The following is a 23,356-nucleotide window of genomic DNA, read 5'->3' on the forward strand; positions in this document are numbered from 1 at the left end:
GTGGCCCCATGTATTCTATACATCACTATGCAGTTAAATACATACTCCATAGTTGTTGTGGCCCCATGTATTCTACATAAACTGAATATACTCAAGATGAAACGTGACTGGAATATGAAAGGACTGAAGCCCTGACGTAACATAACGTGACTTGAACATAATTTGAAATACATAACCAACTTGAGATAGTAACATTTCGTAACATGGCATAACATATAACAAACAACATATTTAGCATGACATATTTGTAATGTATAGTAATACATGACAGAATATATTGTGTAACAGATAAAAATTAATGACGGAATAAATTCTGTATAATAGACAATTACATGATAACTTGGCATGGTATGACATATATGATAACATACATACATACACTGTAATTCTTTTACTTAGCACACATACACAGTAGACTGCTAGTAAGTTAAAAGCTAACTTACCTCGATCTCCGCGTTTCTTATAAAACTTCAAGTGCGATCACGATGAACTGTAATTAGTGATTCTAAAAGTTAGAACTAAATCACTAATAATTTGAAATATGGAAAATACTAACTTAAAGAGTAAAATTTTCATTTTACTCTCTACATGTGGGAAAATGACCGTTTTACCCATAACTTAAGGATTTTGCATACTAACTCCAAAAGTTTCCAAAATTTACATTCCTCATGTAAATCTTGTCCTAAACTTAAATATCAACTCAGAAAAATTTAAAACAAAACACAACTATGAAGAACACACTATGGTCGAAACATCCTTAGGCCATTTCCCTTTATTTTTGTTGCAATTCCTTCCAACTTCAAAACTCATGCTTAAACCAAAATTTTGCAACAAACATCTTCCAATCCTAAGTTCAAAACCATACTTAAAACATCCATTTAAAAAAAACTAATAATCAACACCAAACTTTTTTGTAAAAATATCCAAGCACTTGAATCACAAGTTTTGACCTTAAATCAAAACATCTCCAAGAATTTCAAAAAATCAAATCTTACTTCTAACATATTCATAATATCATCCTAACATCAACCATACTTTAAATCATCAAACTAAAGTCACCAAAATCACAAAATAACATTTGGAGTTTTTGGTTTTACACTTAGTCCAAAAACATAAACTTTTCCCTCAACTAGTTTTGATAAATCTCTTGATCTATGACTTATAAATATATGATCTTCAAACCAAACCATCACATGGTTTAAAAAGATGTCCTAAAATATATATAAGCTTCTAATTCAAGATCATATGGTTAGAAATTAACCAAAACATAAATTTAGCCAAGAATATCCACACTTTGACTTATTTGAATATCTCTTTGCATAAAATTTCATATCTTTGAAACTAACATCAAATATCTTCAAAATAATAATATAACATGTATATAAGATGTTTAGGATCCTCCAATAAAATTATCAAAGTCATTAGAATAGGTTTAGACCACCAAAGAGTTAAACTTTCTCAAAACAGAAACTGTTTTTCCTCTTCCAGTTTCTAAGTTTCTAAATCTAAGAACATCTTTCATCAAAACCTTTAATCATGCAAAAATCCTCAACCAATAGTCACATATACATGTTAACAATACTCCATAAAAATTTCGGACCAATATCTATCCATTAGCTTGGTCAAAAACTCCAAACTATAACATATTCTCCAGTTTATCTCCCAGAATGACCTTTCTATAGTTTACACAATATTTGACTGACAAAATGATCTTCAAATGGGGAAAATAAGATATCCATGTAAACTAGACTCAAAAAGGAACAACTTATATGAAGGAGACTTTATGATAAAACACTTACAACAGCTTCGAAATGGGCATGCAAAAGATCTCCTAAAATCTGTCCGAGAGAGAGTGTTTGATAATCTTTTATTAGAAGGAGTAATTGAAGATAAGTTCATGGGTGCTGGCTGGACACATTTATGGACGAGATAAGGGAGGTGATAAGGCTGGAGTTGAGAGTTAAGTGTGGTTTTCTCCTACCCAAAATATCTATAAAAGATTATCTCATAATATTCTATCCAATAATATCTACAAAAATCAACTTAAGATATTTTTATCTAATAATATCTATAAAAATCAACTCAAAATATTTTTACCCAATAATATTCACGAAAATTACCTCAAGATATTTCTTTTTATCCAATAATATTTACAATTTTGAACAGACGTTTTGTCTGAAAAAATGAAAAAATGTTATTGCGCCATAAGACTTTAAATAACCCTCCGAGTCTAATGGCACAAACCATAATACATTTTGACACTTCTAACTATCTCCAATAATCAAAAATACACTTCTAATACCATAGTAAATAATAACACTAACTATGTAGTTAGACAAAAACCTATACGATTAATGGATTCATGAAAACTTATGAGTTTTTCACGAGATTCCTAAAGTTAATAGAAATTTCACAATTGAATTTCTAGCGGGCTGTTACAATCTCCCCTCCTAAAAAAAAAAATTTCGTCCTCGAAATCGAAGTAAGTAAGAAATAACAATTCAAAAGTTAAGGAAACACATATACTTTATTGATATTCGAATAACTAAGTACAACGTCTGATATTGTCAATCCTGTACAAGTGAACCACAAAGTATCAATTAAGCAAAAGCCCAAAACAACTCTGCAAGACTGAATTTAGATGTCAAACAACTGGGGGTACTTGGCTCGCATATCAACTTCCTTCTCCCAAGTCGCCTCTTGAATATTATGATTTTGCCAAAGTACTTTGACCAATGGGATCTTACGGTTCCGCAACTCTTTATCTTTCCAGTCAAGAATTTGCATTGGCTTCTCTTCATAGGTCAAGTTGGGTTGTAAAGGTATGCTATCAGGATCCACTATCATTGGTGTCTGATTCCCAAAACTCTTTTTCAAAGAAGACACGTGGAAAACATTATGAATTCCATGGAACTCAATTGGCAATTCCAAACGATATGCAACTACTCCCACTTTCTCCACTATCTCATAGGGTCCCACATATCTCGGACTTAACTTGTTTTTCACTCCGAAACGACTTACTCCTCTCATAGGAGATACCTTCACATAGACCCAATCTCCAACTTTAAAATCTATGCTCCTCCTTCGATTATCAGCGTAGCTCTTCTGTCGACTCTGTGCTGTTTTCATCCTTTCTTTAATCAAGTGTACTTGGTCCTTAATCTCTTGTAAGACTTCTGGTCCAACTACTTTGCTTTCCCCTACTTCATCCCAATACAGAGGTGATCTACACTTTCTACCATACAAGGCTTCATATGGTGCCATTTGAATAGTGGCCTGGAAACTATTGTTATAAGCAAATTCTGCCAAAGGTAATTGTTTCTCCCAATTCCCTTCGTAATTCAAAACACAGGCTCTTAGCATATCTTCCAAAGTTTGAATCGTCCTTTCTGTCTGTCCATCTGTTTGTGGGTGGTATGCACTACTAAACCTCAGACTAGAGCCCATCGATTCTTGTAAACTTTTCCAGAAGCGTGACGTAAAACGAGGGTCTCTATCTGATACGATCGTTTTAGGCACTCCATGCAATCTGACAATTTCTGCTATATAAATTCTCGTCAATCTTTCTAGAGAATCTGTATTCTTAATGGGTATGAAGTGAGCACTTTTTGTCAGACGATCAACTATTACCCAGATAGTATTATTTCCGACTGAGGTCCTTGGAAAGCCTACTATAAAATCCATGGAAATATCCTCCCATTTCCATTCTGGGATTGGCAATGACTGCAATTTACCGGCTGGCTTTTGGTGCTCTGCTTTTACTAATCTACAGACAAAACATTTGTTCACAAATTCTGCTACGTCCTTCTTCATTCCTTCCCACCAAAAAGACTGTTTCAAATCCTGATACATTTTTGTACTACCAGGATGAGCAGTGTAAGGTGTGTTATGAGCTTCCTTTAGTACTTTTTCCTTTAACTCTTCATCTGCTGGAATGGCTCTTCGGTCCTTGTAATACAGAGTTCCATCCTCTCTGAGGCTAAAGTCCACTGGTCCTTTTGACTTTTCGATCTTTTTTACAACTTCCGCAAGTTTACTGTCCTTCTTTTGACGGTCTTTCAGTTCTTCCCAGTCCAATGGAATGAATTCTTGGATTGTAGTCAACATGGTTTCCTGACTACGGTTTCTAATCAACAGTTTTCTCATACTACATAAGAGGGAATTTACTTCTGATGAAGGAACTGATGAAGCTTCTTGTCTGCTCTTGCGGCTTAAAGCATCAGCTACCACGTTGGCCTTTCCAGGATGATACTTGATGTCGCACTGATAGTCGCTGATTAATTCCAGCCATCTTCTTTGCCTCATATTAAGATTCTTCTGCTCAAACAGGTACTTTAGGCTTTTGTGATCTGTGAAGACTTCACACTTCTCACCATACAAATAATGTCTCCAAATTTTAAGAGCAAAAACTACTGCAGCTAATTCCAAATCATGAGTAGGATAATTCTGTTCGTGATTCTTCAGTTGTCGTGAAGCATAAGAAACCACTTTCCCTTCTTGCATTAGCACACATCCGAGTCCTGCCTTAGATGCATCGCTATATACTACAAAAGATTTAAGAGGTTCCGGCAGTGTAAGTACCGGTGCGGTGGTAAGTCTTTTCTTCAACTCAAGAAAACTTGTTTCGCACTTATCATTCCAAGTAAATTTCACATTTTTCTTAGTCAGGGCGGTGAGTGGTCCAGACAAACGGGAGAATCCTTCCACAAATCTCCTATAGTAACTAGCCAGTCCTAAGAAACTTCGGATCTCATGCACACTGGTCGGTCTCTGCCAGTTCGTTACAGCTTCAATCTTGCTCGGGTCTACTGCTACTCCTCTACTAGAGATTACATGACCTAGAAATTTTACTTCTTCCAGCCAGAACTCACACTTACTAAGTTTGGCATAAAGTTTCTGATCCTTAAGTATAGTTAAAGCCATGCTTAGATGATGTCTGTGTTCCTCCTTGTTCTTAGAGTAGATTAAGATGTCATCAATGAATACGACAACAAAATTATCCAAATAAGGTCTGAATATTTTGTTCATCATGTCCATGAATGCGGCTGGAGCATTGGTTAACCCAAAAGGCATCACTAAAAACTCGAAGTGGCCATACCTTGTCCTAAAGGCAGTTTTCAGCACATCTTGATCCTTGACTTTTAGCTGATGATACCCGGATCTCAGGTCAATCTTTGAAAACACTGCTGCTCCTTGCAACTGATCCAACAAATCATCGATTCTGGGTAATGGGTATCTATTCTTAATCGTCACCTTATTCAACTCTCTATAGTCTATACACATCCTCATAGATCCATCTTTTTTCTTCACAAATAACACAGGTGCTCCCCAAGGCGAAGAACTAGGGCGGATAAAACCCTTCTCCAAAAGTTCTTTCAATTGTAGCTTGAGCTCTTTCAACTGAGTGACGTCCCCTGAGTTGTCGCTGGGCGACGACGGGAGCGGGGCTAGAGAATGGCCCGGCCAGGTACGCGCGGGGCGCGAGTCTGGGCATCGCTTTACTCACCAACTCCGTGGCCCTTCGCTGGCGAGGGCTAGAGGATGGCCTGGACAGGTACGCGCGGGGCGCGAGTCTGGGCATTGCTCGTTTAGGTGTCACATGCGTAGTCGTTACCTGCGGTGTGGCACAGAGCCAGGGTGTGCGGATGATCCCTAGGGGAGATCATGGTGCATGCATAACCGGTTTGTTTTTATGGTGTTCGGATGTGGGCCATTTTTTGGGAAAATGGCGATGTTGGTTTTTCGAGGCTTTTGATCCATTTTCTGGGAAAATGGTGGTTTGGGCCATTATCTGGGATAATGGCAAGGCGTGGTTTTAAGGATATGTTTTTATTGGGCCAAATGGGTTTTTGGCGTGCGTGGTAAAAATGTGGTTATGCGGGACATGTGCATAGGCTTTTCTCGCATCTATGTTGTTTGAGTTCTATGTGTTTTTATCTGGTGGTGTTTTGGTTTTACTTACCTGCGGCACCATTTTTGGTTCCGTAGCTTTTGGTGCAGAGTTCGAGGATGAGGAGGAGGAGGCTGAGCCCGAGGATGCGGCTCCGCCGGGTTGCTGATGTTATGCTTTGTTTTTTATATTATATTATATTCGTGTTTTGTAATATTTATTTATGTATGTTTTTAAATAGCTTTGTATTAAACAAGAAAAATTCTGGTACTTAGTTATTGACTTGCTTTTCGCTGCGTTTTTCTCGTGCACTTTGTTGCCTTTGCACACACTTGGCACACGTCGTTAGGGTGGTGACCCGTGATGTCATCATCCGGACGTCTCGATTTTTCCGTGTCCGTGCGTGGGGATTTGGGGGCGTCACAGGTGGTATCAGAGCGGTTTGGCTCTAGGTAAAACCACATGTCCCGTACGTAGTACCAGAATGCTTTTAAGGTTGTGTTTTAATTATGTTAAGTACAGTTATTTTATTTGTTTTATTTGTTTTATTTGTTTGAGTTTGTTTATTTGTTTTATTTATTTAGTTATGTTTTTACAAGTTGTTTCTTTTGTTTTGGTGTGATGTGGTGTTGGTTTTTGGTTCTGTTTTGTTGGTTGTTGGTTTTATTTGTTTTTGTTTTTTTGAAAGGGGGTTAAAGGTTGTGGTGGCAGGAAAATGGGAAGGCCAAAGAAATCTACTCAGGAGCCACGGGACAATACATCAAGAGATGACTCCATAGCTCAAGCCATACGGCAGATGACGGAGTTTATGCAGCAAAATTATAGGCCACAATAGACAGGGCCTTGGCCACAACCAGGGAGACCTTGGCCACAACAAGGGGGTCCCTGGCCGCCACAAGGAGGGTCTTGTCCGCAACAAAAAGGAATTTGGCCGCAACCAGGAGGTCCTTGGCCATATCAGGGAGGGCCTTGGCCTTACCCGGGAGGATCTAGCAGCATGGTGCAAGCTGGGTGCACCTATGAGCGCTTCCTGGTGCATAGGACTCCACACTTCACTGGAGAAGAGGATCCGCTTTGAGCTGAAAAGTGGATCAAGGACCTGGAGAGAACATTTGAGGTGTGTGGATGCACCGAGGCGCAACAGGTACTCTACGCCAGCTATCTCTTGCAAGGCGCGACGTCTGATTGGTGGGATACCAAGAGGGTGATGCTGGAATCAAAATTGGGATCTTTCGCTGCGGTGACCTGGCAGTGCTTCAAGAAGGAGTTTAATGACCGCTTCTTTCTCGCATCGGTAAGGAAGCAAAAGGCGAGAGAGTTCTCAGATTTGTCCAAGGGGGCGCGACAGTGGAACAGTACGCCCGGAGATTCATAGAACTTGAGCGATTTGCTCCTCACCTTATCGCCACAGAGGAGATGCGAGCTGATCGTTTTCAGGAGGGACTGCGCCCTGATATACGCCGTATGGTGGTCAGCCATCGGATATCCACTTTTCAGGAATTAGTGGATGTGGCCACCCTGGTGGAACGAGAAAATAATCTGAGGATGGGCTCCCCTCCAGGACATAAGAGGCGGAGTTTTTCTGGTGAAGGAAGCAGCTCGGGTTCACCTCAGAAATTTGTTCAGCGGACCGGGACTTGACCGTAAGCATCCTCAAGTGTTCGCATGGGAGGACGTGTGCCTGTTTGCGGAGTTTGTAATAGAGCCCATGTGGGTGAGTGCCCTTCTGGTGGGGCTCGATGTTATAATTGTGGCCAGCAGGGTCACTTTGCCCAAGAATGTCCAAGAACAGTTCAAGGAAGCCGTGGAGGTAGACGCGGTGGAAGAACAAACCCGAGACAAACAGTGCAAGCCCGGGTTTATACTGTCACACCCGGAGAGGTGGATGATGAGGCGCCAGCAACCCATGATGCTGGAGTAATCACAGGTATGGATTAATTTAATTTTAAGTTGGATTTAATTTTTGGTGTATTTGGTTTATTCTTTGCTTTTTGGATTTCATGGGTTGATGTGTGTGGTTCAGGAAGGGTCCATTTGTATAAGTTTTATGCTTGTACTTTGTTTGATTCCGGTGCGTCGCAGTCATTTGTATCTTCCACGTTTGCGCGGGTGTGTAATTTGGTTACGGAACCGTTGCCGAAGTCTATGGTAGTGGCACTACCCGATGGTGAAATGGTGTGGTGTTCCAAGGTTGCTTTGGGATGCCCGTTAAATTTTGAGGGGAGATTCTTGGATGCTGATTTGGTGGTGTTCAAGCTGTTGGGTTTTGATATCATCCTCGATATGGATTGGCTATACCGATATTCTACGAGTATTAATTGCCGAAGTCGGATAATTAGCTTTCAGCTTCCAGATGGTGATTGTCTAGAATTTGCAGGGAGTAAGTTAAAGGAAAAGCCGGTAATTATATCGGCAATTCAAGCAAAAAGGGAGATTGCATGGGGAGCGGATGCATTCTTGGTTCAGATGATGTCCGCGCCGTCCGAGGAGAAGTCTTTGGCAGACATTCCAGTTGTGGAAGAATTCCCCGATGTGTTTGTGGATAACTTGCCTGGACTACCCCTTGTGTGGGAAATGGAGTTTGTTATAGACTTGGAACCTGGAGCGGCTCCTGTGCATAAAGCTCCTTATCGCATGGCACCGGCTGAATTAAAAGAGTTGAAGACTTAGTTGCAAGAGCTGGTAGAGAATGGATTTATTCAGCCTAGTACTTCACCATGGGGTGCACCAGTTTTGTTTGTTAAAAAGAAAGATGGAACCCTCCGTATGTGCATTGATTATCGGGAATTAAACAAGGTGACCATCAAAAATAAATATCCTCTCCCGCAGATAGATGATTTATTTGATCAGCTTCAAGGAGCAGCCGTGTTCTCTAAAATTGATCTGAGGTCAGGATACTACCAGCTGAGGATCAGAGACAAGGATGTGCCTAAAACTGCCTTCAGGTCGAGGTATGGGCATTATGAATTTAAGGTGATGCCGTTTGGGTTAGCTAATGCCCCTGCTGCTTTCATGGATTTAATGAATCGAGTGTTTCGACCTTATCTGGATTCCTTTGTGGTAGTATTTATTGATGATATTCTGATTTATTCCCGAGATGTTGAAGAGCATGTGTATCATCTTCGTCTGGTACTTGGGAAATTGAGAGAACACCAACTGTACGCCAAGCTCAGCAAGTGTGAATTCTGGTTGGAAGAAGTTAAATTTCTTGGGCATGTAATTTCCCGAGACGGAGTGGCTGTTGATCCTAGTAAGGTAGAAGCCATTTTGTCATGGCAGCGCCCGACTACAGTGCGCGAGATCCGGAGTTTCTTGGGGCTGGCCGGGTATTACCGAAGATTTGTAGAGGGTTTTGCTCGCCTATCCGGACCTCTCACAGCTTTGACTCGGAAGAATACAGAATTTGTTTGGTCAGAGAAATGTGAGAGAAGCTTCCTGGAATTAAAGAACCGGTTGACAACGGCACCAGTGTTAGCGCTCCCGGAACCGCATAAGCCATTCGTAGTCTTCAGTGATGCGTCTAAGTTTGGTTTGGGTTGTGTCCTTATGGAGGAAGGACGGGTTGTTACCTATGCATCTCGTCAGCTAAAGGACCATGAGAAGAATTATCCGACGCACGATCTAGAATTGGCTGCGATTGTTTTTGCGCTCAAGATCTGGCGGCACTTCTTGTATGGGGAAGCTTGCGAGGTATTTACCGATCACAAGAGCTTGAAGCATTTGTTTTCCCAGAAAAATCTGAATATGAGGCAGAGGCGATGGCTAGAGCTAATCAGTGACTATCAGTGTGAGATCAAGTACCATCCGGGGAAGGCTAATATAGTTGCTGATGCTTTGAGCCGGAAGTCACACCTGGAAGATGAAGCCGAGCCGTCAGAATTGGATTCGTTGCTTTGTGGGATGAGAAGGCTCCTTATAGAGAGTTCGCAACAAGAAGAGGTTTTATCTTCAGTTCTTGATATTCGAGTAACTGATTTTGAAGAATTGAAGACTCTCCAAAAGAAGGATCCGAAGCTGCTGAACATCAGAAAAAGAGTCAGAAAATCTCGAAGGCCGTTGCACTATAGCATGGATAATGATGGGATACTTCGGTTCCGAGATCGCAGAGTGGTCCCCAAGGACTCAGATTTTAAAGAACGGATCATGGCGGAAGCTCATGCGGCCCCTTATTCAGTTCATCCCGGCAGTACAAAGATGTATCGGGACTTGAGGAAAAATTACTGGTGGGATGGAATGAAGAAGGATATTGCCTTGTATGTTGAGAAATGCCACACATGCCGGCAAGTGAAGGCCGAGCATCAAAGACATGCAGGTATGCTCCAACCCCTCCCTATTCCTGAGTGGAAATGGGATGACATCACGATGGACTTTGCAGTGGGTTTGCCGAGAACGCCTAGTGGGAAAAATTCTGTTTGGGTAATTGTTGACCGGTTAACGAAGAGTGCTCATTTTCTGCTTGTTAATAACACCGACTCTTTGGGTAAGTTGACCCGCTTGTATGTCAAGGAGATAGTGCGGCTGCACGGCATACCAAAGAGTATAGTGTCGGATCGAGACCCGAGGTTCACATCGCAGTTCTGGAAGAGTTTGCAGGCAGCTTTGGGTACTAAGTTGAAGTTCAGTACTGCATATCACCCGCAGACAGATGGCCAGTCAGAGCGCACAATTCAGACCCTTGAAGACATGTTGCGAGCACGTGTCATGGATTTTCAAGGGAGTTGGAAAAACCATTTGCCGCTCATCAAGTTTGCATATAATAACAGCTTCCATGCGACCATTCAGATGGCTCCCTACGAAGCTCTTTATGGGAGAAAGTGCAGGTCGCCCTTGTGCTGGGATGAAGTCGGGGAGAGTAGGATAATTGGACTCGAAATAATTCAAGAAATGCAAAGCCAAGTCCGGATCATCAGAGATAAAATGGCGGCAGCTCAGAGTCGCCAGAAAAGCTATGCTGCTACCAGGAGGAGAGAGTTGTCTTTTGAAGTTGGTGATTGGGTTTATCTCAAAGTCTCTCCCATGAGAGGTGTTAAGCGTTTTGGTAAGAATAGGAAGCTAGATCCGAGGTATGTCGGCCCTTTTCAGATTCTGGAGAAGGTAGGGTCCGTCGCCTATAGAGTTGCTTTGCCAGATTATTTTGGGGATGTTCATGATGTCTTCCACGTATCATCCCTGAAGAAGAGCTTTGGACAGCAAGAGCCACGCTTTGTCGACCCAGCGGGTATTCAGTTGCAACCGGATCTCACTTATGAGGTTGTTTCGTCACAGATCATGGATTGGAAGGAGCAACAGTTGAGGTCTAAGACGATACCTTTGGTTAAAGTGGCTTGGGGAGATCCGTTAGCTCAAGATTTCTCTTGGGAGCGAGTAGCGGACATGAAGGAGCAGTACCCATACTTGTTTGAATGATGAAGGTATGTATCTTAATCTTGGTCACAGTTGGTTTATGTGCTTTATTGTGGCTTGCTTTAAGTTGGTGGTTGATCTTACAAATTTCGAGGACGAAATTTGTTTTAAGGGGGGGAGGATGTGATGACCTGCTTTCGCTTGTATTTTCGCTGAAATGGTTGTTTTTATTTTAATTAATATATTAGCTTATTTATTTTAAATTATTGCGTTTTAAAATTAGTTTTTAATTTAATTGATGTTGTGTTTTATTTCTTTTAGTTGTTTACAGTTTTTAATATCTTTGCGGCGGTTTAGTGTTGTTTTCCCGGAATGAGAATTAGACCTCATCTTCTTTCCCTACACCTCTTTTCTTTTTCCTTTTTCTTTTTTTCCTTTTTCTCTTTTTTCTTCTTTCTTTTTCCTTTCTTTTTCTCTTTTTTCTTTCTTTTTCTTTTTTTTCCTCTCCTCCCCGCGTCAACCCCCCCAGTCTCTCTCTCTCTCTCTCTCTCTCTCTCTCTCTCTCTCTCTCTCTCTCTCTCTCTCTCTCTCTCTCTCTCTCTCTCTCTCTCTCTCTCTCTCTCTCTCTCTCTCTCTCTCTCTCTCTCTCTCTCTCTCACGCCGGAGCCTTCAACCCCTCGAACCGCCGCCGTCCGGCCACCGTTCGACTCCCCTCCCTCCGGCGCACCTCCCCACCAAAACCCACCCCCATCTGGCCGGCCGTTTGGCCGGAAAGGCCCTTCAAAGCCTGCACGGTTTTTGCTCCGATCTGCCACCGTCGCTCCACCTCCGGCCACCATTTCTTCACCACTTCATCACCGGTCTCTTGCCGTCCGAACCCACCTATTTCTGGCCTCCAACGTCCACCGGAACAGCTCCCACGAGCTAGCTTACCTTTTTGGAAAATCCGGCCTCTTTCAGGCGTTTTCACTGCCACCCACGGCCAACCACCACTTCCAATAGCTTCACAATCATCCCTAGACCATTCTCTATCAATCCCAAGCCCTGGTTTGTCCCCATTCAAAAGTGGGTATTTCACAACCCACGGCCTTAGTGATTTTTCACTGTAACGTTGCTTTTTCTCCGCGAGGAGTTCGGGGGTCGGATGAATGGAGGACGGAGTTGCTTGATTTATTGTTTTATGGTTGGTTGTTTGTTTTGTGCATTGAGAATTGCATTTGCATGGTGCATGCACGTCTATTTTATTTTATTTGAAAAATCCTGTTTTGCTGGCGTGATTGGATTTTCGGGTGCGTGTGTCTCACGAGCCCAAGCCGGGATGAGTTATTATCTCGGTGGAGCTCCTCTGGTCACTCTGGAGTGGATAATACTGAGTGACGTCCCCTGAGTTGTCGCTGGGCGACGACGGGAGCGGGGCTAGAGAATGGCCCGGCCAGGTACGCGCGGGGCGAGTATGGGCATCGCTCTACTCACCGACTCTGTGGCCCTTCGCTGGCGAGGGCTAGAGGATGGCCTGGCCAGGTACGCGAGGGGCGCGAGTCTGGGCATCGCTCGTTTAGGTGTCACATGCGTAGTCGTTACCTGCGGTGTGGCACAGAGCCAGGGTGTGCGGATGATCCCTAGGGGAGATCATGGTGCATGCATAACTGGTTTGTTTTTATGGTGTTCGGATGTGGGCCATTTTTTGGGAAAATGGCGATGTTGGTTTTTCGAGGCTTTTGATCCATTTTCTGGGAAAATGGTGGTTTGGGCCATTATCTGGGATAATGGCGAGGCGTGGTTTTAAGGATATGTTTTTATTGGGCCAAATGGGTTTTTGGCGTGCGTGGTAAAAATGTGGTTTTGCGGGACATGTGCATTGGCTTTTCTCGCATCTATGTTGTTTGAGTTCTATGTGTTTTTATCTGGTGGTATTTGGATTTTACTTACCTGCGGCACCATTTTTGGTTCCGTAGCTTTTGGTGCAGAGTTCGAGGATGAGGAGGAGGAGGCTGAGCCCGAGGATACGGCTCCACCGGGTTTTGATGTTATGCTTTGTTTTTGATATTATATTATATTCGTGTTTTGTAATATTTATTTATGTATGTTTTTGAATAGCTTTGTATTAAACAAGAAAAATTCTGGTACTTAGTTATTGACTTGCTTTTCGCTGCGTTTTTCTCGTGCACTTTGTTGCCTTTGCACACACTTGGCACACGTCGTTAGGGTGGTGACCCGTGATGTCATCATCCGGACGTCTCGATTTCCCCGTGTCCGTGCGTGGGGATTTGGGGGCGTCACATTTTTCTTTTTAAAAAATTATATTTAAATTATTTTTTTGGGCCTTCTTCCACTAGGAGCCTTAGGCAATTGCCTAATTTGCCTAATGGAAATGGCCTAATGGAAAAGCAGACCAGAGAGAAAGTTTTTATTTTTTTTTACTAATAACTATACTTATTTATTCATTCATTTGAAAATTAGAATCACGTATCCAAATGCTAAGCTTCAACTTGACAAGTCCTAATGCTTATTGGTTTTGGAATGGCTTCAGTTTTTCCTCCCCTAAACAAGTTAATTACTTCACTTTAATACTAATAAAATACAATTAGCTTCAAACAAAACAAAAAGCAACATACAAAGAGTCAAGGCCCCTTTATCTCCCTCAACCTTTCCTCCTAAAACGTTAAAATTAATTTTCCTTGCACGTGAGTGGTTGTCTCTCCTCTTTCTCCCATTTTCTTTATCCGTGAGCTTTTTTCTTCATTTTTTTTCTTTGATTTTGCCTGAAAATAATAATATAAAATTATTGCTTTTGCCGTTGTCATGTGGCCTATGGCACAAGACCCATATCTCCAAAATGGAGATCATGAGTTCCCCTAATCTATATATATATATCACTTTTTAACAGCATTTGCACATGAGTCTCGCATGTTGCCATAATTCTATGTCTCTAGCCACCATTCACACATACCATTCGATTTTCCAAGTCCAATCTTCCACCAACACATAACCACATGACACCAATGTCTAACACTTGTTTGCAACAAAAGTTTTGGTCCTATGGATCATAGCTGTTGGTTTGTGTTGTTGCTTTCCCTAATTAAATATTCAAAGAACTAGCAAACCAAGTTCAAGCAACAAAGCGTGAGTCAGCTCAGATCGGGTCTCCCCTCTTGTGAAAGGTGGGGTTTTTCTCTCTACTGTTCCGTAGAACGTAGAGGTCTCCCTCTTGAACTTAGGTTGAAGAGGTTAGTACAGTTTCTTTCTTTCTGACTGTTAGTTCTCTTAGTATCGTGTATGGCGGACGAATTGTCTAGTCTTTACGAGGGCCTATGCCTCACGGAGGAGGAGAAACAAGAAATATCCATACCATCAAAGGAAGTTCAAGTTTCCTTTGAAAAAAGCAAGAAATGCTTGGCTGCCCACGTTGTCGTAGAAAAAGAAGTCAATAGGGGAGCTTTTCAGGCTACTATGATCAAGGCTTGGAAAGTGGAGGGTCAGACTTCCTTTAAGAATCTTGGTTCCAACAGGTTTTTAATTGAGTTTCAAAACTCTAAGGACAAAGAAAGAGTAATGGTGGCTAGGCCCTGGTCTTTCGACAGATCCTTGGTCTGTCTCTTTAACTGTGAAGGCTGCTTGGCTCCTAAGGACATAGCTTTCAATGAAGAACCTTTCTGGTTGCAACTGCATGACTTGCATTTTGCTGGCATGAACAAAACCATGGGAGAAAAGCTAGGTGCTGCTGCAGGCACTGTGCTATCGGTGGATGTAGATGCCAATGGAATGGCCTGGGGCAGTTTCCTCAGGGTTAAAGTACTGGTTAATATACTGAAACCTCTCACCCGTGGTAGGTTTATCACTATGGGAGAGAAACGTTTTTGGATACCCTTCAAATACGAAAGACTCCCCATGTTCTGTTTCCATTGTGGTGCCATCAAACACTTGGGATCCTCCTGCCCAGCATCACCTTTGAGAAGCAAGCCTCGTGAAGAAACAGTATCTCAGTACGGCTCTTAGAGCTAACACACAGCTGAGAAGCTTCCCAACATTCAGTAAGAAGGAGGGTGTTTTCGAAAATTCAAGTAGTTGGCGCCAAAACAAACCTGGGGACAGTAGGGTCGAAGAAGGTGGGATGGGACAGAATACCTCTGGGACCAACAATGTAGATTACGAGCAAGCTGACCTTGGAAGTTCTGACAACTACCAGCTGAGGGGACCATTACTCGGAAAAGGAAACATGAGCAGCTCTAAGGATCACAATGGACAGGCTCTTCAGGTAAGTTCTGATAGCCTCGAGACCCCCTTTCTGACTCATGTACTATCAACGGATCCTCTGATCTCTAAAGGGATCCTGTCCAACCTTAGTCCTTCTATGGCCCCTACTGATAGCAGAAACTCTAGTCCTCACCGAGACACGATCCAGGTTAGTTCCCCTTCCCACAACTCCCCATTGAAACAACCCATTACTGGTACTTCTAAAGGGCCAACTTGGAAGATGAGGGCAAGAGGTCTGGGCCCTCATATCTCTGGCCCAACAGACTCTTTTATGAGTGATCTTTATGTCTCAAAACAAAAGAAAAGGCCTGGTGAAGAACATATAGAGCCTATCATGACTAGAAGAAGAACCAAGCAAGCTAAGTTGGCAGTGGCTGGTGCCCAACCCTGCCAGTCCCCATGAAACACTTAGCCTGGAACTGCCGAGGGCTTCGGAACCCTCGAACAGTTCGTGAACTTCATCTAATGGTGAAGGAAAAGAGCCCGGAAGTAGTATTCTTATGTGAAACCAAGTGTGGAAGGAGAAGGATTGAGTATACTCGGGATAAGCTGCATTTTGATCATTGTTTCTCAGTGGACAGTAATGGAAGAAGTGGAGGTTTGGCCTTTATGTGGAAGGATGGAATTGATGCTATGCTGGATACTTACTCTACTCACCATATCTCAATTACCATCACCTTGGATAATTGTAACAAAAAGTGCACTCTAACAGGTTTCTATGGACAGCCAGTGACCTCTAAAAGAAATGGTAGCTGGGACCTGCTTAGACTTATTCAGTCCAAGATTCATTATCCATGGCTTTGTATGGGTGAATTTAATGAAATCCTGCTTCAGGATTAACAATTTGGAGCTACAATACGTCCTTTTAAGCAGATGGAGGAATTTAGATTGGCTTTGGTGGATACTGGACTTATAGATATTGGTTTCATAGGATCAAAGTTCACCTGGTGCAATAAAAGGGCAGGATCTGATTTCACTAAGTGTCGACTGGACAGGGCCTTGGTTAATGATGCTTGGCTAAACCTCTTTGAAGTAAACCGGGTTTATGTCCTACCAGGACTTTGCTCGGACCATAATCCTTTGTTTATCCAAAGCTTGAACCCAGCTCACTTGTTAGGCCCTAAACAGAAGCTTTTTAGATACGAGGCTACTTGGGGGACAAGAGAGGGTTGTACTGAAATCATAAAAGCTGCATGGAAGCTGTGTTATTCTCGAAGGTCTAAGGTAGAGTCCACTCGAGAAGGCCTAAAAACTTGTAGGGACAAACTGAGGGTATGAAGCAAAGAAGCTTACAGAAACCAAAGAAAGCTACTCAAACAACAGATTGAAAAGATAAAAGCCCTACAATCAGCTAATACTGGTCAGCTAAATAGTCAAATTAGCTCACTACAGAAAGAAGTGGATGGTTACCTGGAAGAAGAAGACCTGAAATGGAGATAAAGAGCCAAGCAGAGGTGGCTTCAGGAGGGAGACAGGAATACCAATTTCTTTCACAAGAGTGCCTCTCAAAGGAAAAAAGTGAATACTGTCAAGCAAGTTAGAAGTGAGGATGGAACTCTAGCCTTTAGCATAGAGGAGATAGCCAAGACCTTCCAGGACTTCTACCATAATCTATTCTCATCATCTAACCCGAGAGGTATAGAGGCTGCTCTCTTCTCTCTGCCACCCTCAGTCACAAATGAGATGAATTGCTCCCTGTCTAGGCCTTATTCTGCTCAGGAAGTGGAAGTAGCTATTAAAGGCATGAATCCCTTCGGATCACCTGGCCCAGATGGCTTCCCAGCAGTTTTTTATCACCAACATTGGACCAGCATTGGAAAGGAAGTTACAGCAGCAGTTCTTGAAGCACTTAACACCAGAAAGGGTTTTAATGAGATTAACCAGACTTTCATTTCTCTGATTCCGAAGAAGAAGTGTCCTCAGTTGGTAACTGATTTCAGACCAATTAGTCTCTGCAATGTCTTCTATAAAATCATATCTAAAGTGATAGCCAATCGACTCAAACTCATACTGCCTAAGCTCATCTCCCCCACTCAGAGTGCATTTGTCCCTGGCAGGCTGATTTCAGACAATGTGATTGTTGCCTATGAGCTATTGCATTCTATGCAAAACAGATTGAAAGGAAAGCATAATGGCTACATGGCTTTAAAGCTTGATATGAGCAAAGCCTATGATCGAGTTGAGTGGGAGTTTCTGCATAAAGTGATGCTTAAAATGGGGTTTGATAGCATATGGGTGGATTTGGTAATGCAGTGTGTTACCACTGTTAGTTATTCCCTTCTAGTCAATGGTGTTCCCCAAGCTTTCGTCTCCCCTTCTAGAGGAATCAGACTTGGGGATCCCCTATCCCCCTACTTGTTCATTATTTGCTCTGAATTCCTTAGTCATAGCCTCAACCAAGTTGAAATGCAGGGTCTAATATCAGGGATCCCAGCTGCTCGAGGGGCTATCCATGTAAACCACCTCTTTTTTGCAGATGACAGCTTAGTCTTCTGCAAATCCAATCCAATAGAATGGAGTAAAGTGCAACAAGTTCTAAGCAACTATGAACAAGCATCGGGACAGAGACTTAACCTTGACAAATCATCTATCCTCTTCAGCAGTAACACCAAGGTTGAAACCCAATGTGCCATCTTGCAGCTTGCAGGGATTAAAGCTTCAGGCACCTTTGAGAAATACCTGGGCCTGCCATCTTATGTGGGAAGAAGTAAAGTCAAAGCTTTCAACTCAGTACTGGACAGAATCAAAGCAAAAATGGCCAATTGGAAAATCAATGTACTGTCTCAGGCTGGGAAAGAAACCTTATTAAAAGCAGTCCTACAGTCCATCCCTACTTACAGTATGGGTATTTTCAAATTCCCAAAAACCATCCTTATGAAGGTTAACCAGCTTTTACAATCCTTCTAGTGGGGCAGAAAGGGTAATAGATCCAAAACTCATTGGTTGAACTGGCAAACACTGGGGAAATCCAAACAAAGTGGAGGTCTGGGATTCAGGGATTTTGAATTCTTCAACTTAGCATTGCTAGCTAAACAGGGGTGGAGGGTGATCCAAAGTCCCTTATCCTTTGCTGCTCAGGTCCTCAAAGCTAAATATTTTCCTAACTCAGACTTCCTATCAACAAAGTGTAGACCCAGTGACTCCTATTTATGGAAAAGCTTCATTTCTGCTAGACCAGTTCTTGAAGAAGGTCTTTTTTGGAAAGTTGGAAATGGTAGCAAGATTAAAGTTTGGAAGGACAAATGGATTCCATATCCCTCGTCCTTTCAGGTGTAGTCACCAGTCAACATCCTGGGAGCAGAAGTTATGGTCTCTGAACTCATTAGCCCCAACTCTATGCAGTGGGATCTTCCTCTTGTTAATGTAATCTTCTTGAAGCCTGAGGCAGCTCTCATTAGCAAAATCCCCATTAGTCCTTGCAGAAGCAGTGACTTGTTGACCTAGAGATGCTCAGCCAATGGTAAATTTACTGTGAGGAGTGCCTATCACCTACAAGGCTCAATTAGAGAGAATAGAATGGGACAATCCTCAGACCAAACCTCATCTTCAAGCTTTTGGAACAGGTTGTGGGGAATCAAGGCATCTCAAGCTACAAAATCTTTTCTCTGGAGAGCAGCAACCGAGTCCCTTGCCACAAACCTCAACTTGTTTACAAGGAAAATGATTGAGTCCCCCCTCTGCCCAATATGTTCCCTAGAGCCTGAGTCAATCTCCCATGCTATATGGTCCTGTAGTGCAGCTCAAGATGTGTGGTCGATGAGGTCTAAAAGAATTCAAAAACTGAGTATTCATGCAGGTCCAGTCAAGGAAATACTAGGGCCTATCCTAGCCCAGTTTCTTCCATTGGAGATCAGTGAAGTGGCTACTACAGCAAAAGCAATCTGGCATAGAAGAAATGCTTGGCTATTTGAACAGCAGTTCCATTCCCCTTCCCAGGTCTCTAAACAGGTTGATCACCAGATGTACTCTATAAGGTCATAGTTGGAGGCTGAATCTAAACAGCCAAAGACCTCCAGTCGCCTCAGCAGCAAGTGGATTGCACCCCCACCAAATGTGTTCAAGGTCAATTTGGATGCAGCCATTGATAGAGTTAACTCAAAGCTGGGCATTGGAGTGGCTGTTAGGGACTCAGAGGGCTTGTTTGTGGCGACCCTTTGCTCCTCCATGGATCTGGACCCTGATCTACTCTTGGGTGAGGTAGTAGCTGCCCGGAGAGCTACCTCCTTTTGTGTTGAACTGGGACTGGCTGACTTCATCCTTGAAGGAGATTCCCTTGTAGTGGTTCAAGCAGTCCAACATAGTGAAGACAGTTGGAGCTCCAGTGGAGTTGTCATCCGAGATGTCCAGCTCATGCTCTCCAGGACTAGCCGTTGGTCAATCCAGTTTATCCCTAGGGAAGTCAATGTATTAGCTCATCACTTGGCTAAGTTTGGCCTGTCTTGCTCAAAAGAATGTATTCTTATTGAGGATTACCCTCCTTGTATTCAGCATTTGCTCTAATGAATGAATATCTTCCTTTCAAAAAAAAAAAAAAAGTTCAAGCAACAAAGATTTCATACAATTTCCTAAAATTTTGAAAATTTTTCTCTTTGCACTTAGGGGTGGTAATATGTAACAGTAACATGACTCATGAACCTAACATGAACACGATATAAAATTAGTAGATTTGGTTTTGAAATAAATATGTTTGGGTCAATAACAGATCAACATGCGTAACCTGAAACCCACTTGCAATAACTCATTTAAATTTTATTTCAAATTAAAATTTTATTTATTGTTTAGTTGTATTATTAGTATTTCTCAATATGCTTATATTTTAATTATTAGAATTGTTATTCTAGACGTATGATCATTTGTGTTATTATTAGGTTTGTAATATGAGAATGCTACAATGCCCCATAATTTATACCACTCACTTTGCCCCTTAACGCGACACAACAATGTGGTGCTACATGATTTATTAAAAAAATTTAAAAATATATTTTCAAAACAAAATGGTGCCATAGAACACAAAAATGGGAAGACAAATACTAGATTCCCTCTACCCTTTCACCTACAAATTGCTACCCCTATTTTCACCTACTAAAATAAAATGTGAGATCAATTATGAGAAACTTTTTTATTATACATAATTCTACCCAAAAAGTAATTGCCTCCAAATAAATACAAAAGTAGAATTTATTTGCTTAAAATTAGTCGAAATGTGTCGACAAAAGGAAATTCAAACTACAATGTTAGGGATAAAGTTGATTGATCCAGCCCATTGAAAACATATCACTAATAATAAAGGAAGAGATCAAGCTAACATATAAGACCAATAAGAAATAAGACAAATTGACTCAGACTCCTAAAAGGATATGGATTCATAAGGCAAATAGGACTCAATTATTCTAAGGAAGGAAAAAAACCCCTAAAAAAAATAGGAGATCTCTATAAATTAAGGGAGACTCTTTATGATTTCTCTACATACAGACTCCACCACATACAATGACTCCAAAAGATATTCTCTCAAGGGAGGCATCAACTTCAACTTCCGAAAATCCTAAATTTCTCCATTATATTGAGAGATATGTGAGATCATGAGAAATATGTAAAATCACCCATCATAGTTGAATTTGCCCCCAAACAACCTGTGGATGTAACCATTACACTAAACCACGTAAATCCCAATCTCTCTATTTATCTTTTATTTACTTATTTATTATTTATTCCATAGATGAACACAAAGAGTACTATATCAACGTCTGAATCATCATCATGGGTCGAGGATGACTCTCTCATCCATTCTGGCTTGTTGTGCAAATTTATGCATTAATAGTTGGCACCGTTTGTGGGATCGACTTATTCTTTACATCGAAAGTAGGAGAATGAAGATTTTCCGACTTAATGAAGTCATCTCCGAATGAGCAAATAAGATTTCTACTTTTCATCTAACATCATTTTTTATTACTTTTTTTTTTACAATACTCTTATACCAATAAAAATTGGAATACATGGCACACGATGCACATGAGAGGAAGACCCATGCATGCATTGTGCATGCCATGCATAGTGGGCACATCCTGTTACAACCATGAAGCTCACGTTGGCAATTGTTGTCACCTTCTCCACACAACAAAAGAGAACTCCAACCACCGCAGCCGGACATCTGAAAAAGCCACCTAGGATTTTCTTGATAGCTCCTCGCCAGATCCCCTCACCAGAAATCTACCAATCTCCTCACATATGGGAACATCTAGCTTCCCTCCAGAGAAATGGGGTTGCCGTAGATGACATCTAGCTAGTTGGAAGTTTCTGTCACCAACCAGCACACCCCAGGCGAAAAGCAACAGTGAGCATGAATTATGTCTAAGCTGTGTGGCAAGCCACATGAGTTGGAAACTAGCGGGTAAACCACCTACTGTCAGCTACACGGCAGTAAGGGCAACCCACATGCCCTTATGAGAAGCCACAAAGATTGACGACAATCATTTGTATCACTGGCGGACTTCCACAGAGGATGAATAATGCCAAAAAAGCTAAGAATGGCAATCAGCAACACCCTCACCTAGTGGCCAACCTTGTGGTAGACAACAAGCACACAACACCTCTAGTGGGCAACCAGAAACGTTATACACCATGGAAGATCTTCGCCACCCTCACCAACCTTGTACACCCTAGGAGTTTCCTCGCCCACGGTGAAAACCTCAGGCAACTCACGGTGGGGGTCACTCGAAAGGAAATGGCGGGCAAAAAACCTTATGGTGGGTGATGAGCCAATGGTGAGCAAACTCTTTCCTGCCCCTACAAAACATGAAACAGATGTAGAACCACATGCGAACCACAATAGATGTATAACTTGCACCCTAGTGCCATGTAGCCCAGCAAAAAAGTGTGCAACAAAAAGCAAATAACAAAAGGACCGCTTCACCCTCGAGCCCTACCTTGACACCTCAAGCCTCTCTTGAGAGTTACAGAAATTGAATGCTTACTAGATATCTCACCGCTTGGCTCAGGTTTGCAAGTTTCAGACTCTTATGGTTTGGATTACACCAACCAGTCAGGTTTTTGGAGAATTTTCCAAAATGATAGCATGGTCGAGACTATCTCTTACCCATATGTAAAGTCGAGTGCCTCCACTCACTCTTGGTGAACAAAGGAGGAAATAGCTTCCTTTGACCTTTTCCTCCTCTCCATCTAGTGTGGTTGAGTACATCTCACACCTCACATCAAAGCTGAGTTTTTTCACACTCACACTCAGATATCAACATCAACACCTCATCTTCTCCAACAAATGTTGAGTGTTGACACTAGTGCCACAACCTCTGCCAACGGGTTACTACCAAGAATGAGCATTCGAGCTTTGCAACCACATGGGTTTTCAAGAATGAATTGACAAGCTCAGTAGCTGTCAATTCTAACATTCGGGCAAAAGGAAAATATTCTTCATCCATAGTTTAATCACCATTTCAAAATTTAATATTAAATATTTGATAAATAAGTAGAAAATAATAAAACATTAAGAGACTATAAAAAAGTTGGGTTATAAAGCATGATAGGTTTTGTGAGCTAGGAAAGGCACAGACAGATTGTTCGCTCGACTATTGCTTGACTTGGCACTCAAGCGAAACTTAGGAAGTGAGTTCACTTAAGGCACTCTTGACAGCTGACTTGAGCAAAGCTTGGACAGAAAGTTTGCTCGAGTCTCCATCAACAGTTTGCTTGAGCCAATATTGGATTGGTTGTTCGTTCACGATGTGCTTGACACCCACTCAAGCGAAGAACCCTATTTTTCCATATTAGAATTTCCAATGCCATTTGTTACATATATGGATGTTATTTCATATGTTCCAAGTCAATGAGTATTAGATTGAGGAACAGAAAGAGGCA

General features: G+C 41.9%; 2 protein-coding genes across 2 annotated transcripts; both read left to right on the forward strand.

Annotated features, from left to right (window-relative positions):
• Window positions 1–14,509: 14,509 nt before the first annotated feature.
• On the forward strand, window positions 14,510–15,229 carry LOC122290994. Its single transcript, XM_043098649.1, has one exon. The coding sequence runs from the start codon at window positions 14,510–14,512 to the stop codon at window positions 15,227–15,229; it is 720 nt and encodes a 239-aa protein (XP_042954583.1).
• A 3,774-nt stretch (window positions 15,230–19,003) lies between these two features.
• LOC122290995 lies at window positions 19,004–19,987 on the forward strand. The gene is made up of 2 exons (XM_043098651.1): window positions 19,004–19,423; window positions 19,490–19,987. The coding sequence occupies exons 1-2, from the start codon at window positions 19,004–19,006 to the stop codon at window positions 19,985–19,987; spliced, it is 918 nt and encodes a 305-aa protein (XP_042954585.1).
• Window positions 19,988–23,356: the final 3,369 nt, after the last annotated feature.

The sequence above is a fragment of the Carya illinoinensis genome, chromosome 13, assembly GCF_018687715.1.
Source record: "Carya illinoinensis cultivar Pawnee chromosome 13, C.illinoinensisPawnee_v1, whole genome shotgun sequence".
Lineage (NCBI taxonomy): Eukaryota > Viridiplantae > Streptophyta > Magnoliopsida > Fagales > Juglandaceae > Carya > Carya illinoinensis.

Bases quoted from the DNA above. Each gene is read 5' to 3' on its own strand.
- LOC122290994 (XM_043098649.1), top strand. From the start codon at position 14,510: ATGGCGGACGAATTGTCTAGTCTTTACGAGGGCCTATGCCTCACGGAG.
- LOC122290995 (XM_043098651.1), top strand. From the start codon at position 19,004: ATGGGACAATCCTCAGACCAAACCTCATCTTCAAGCTTTTGGAACAGG. The intron at 19,424-19,489 runs GTCTCTAAACAG...GAATCTAAACAG, and splicing joins AGTTCCATTCCCCTTCCCAG to CCAAAGACCTCCAGTCGCCT.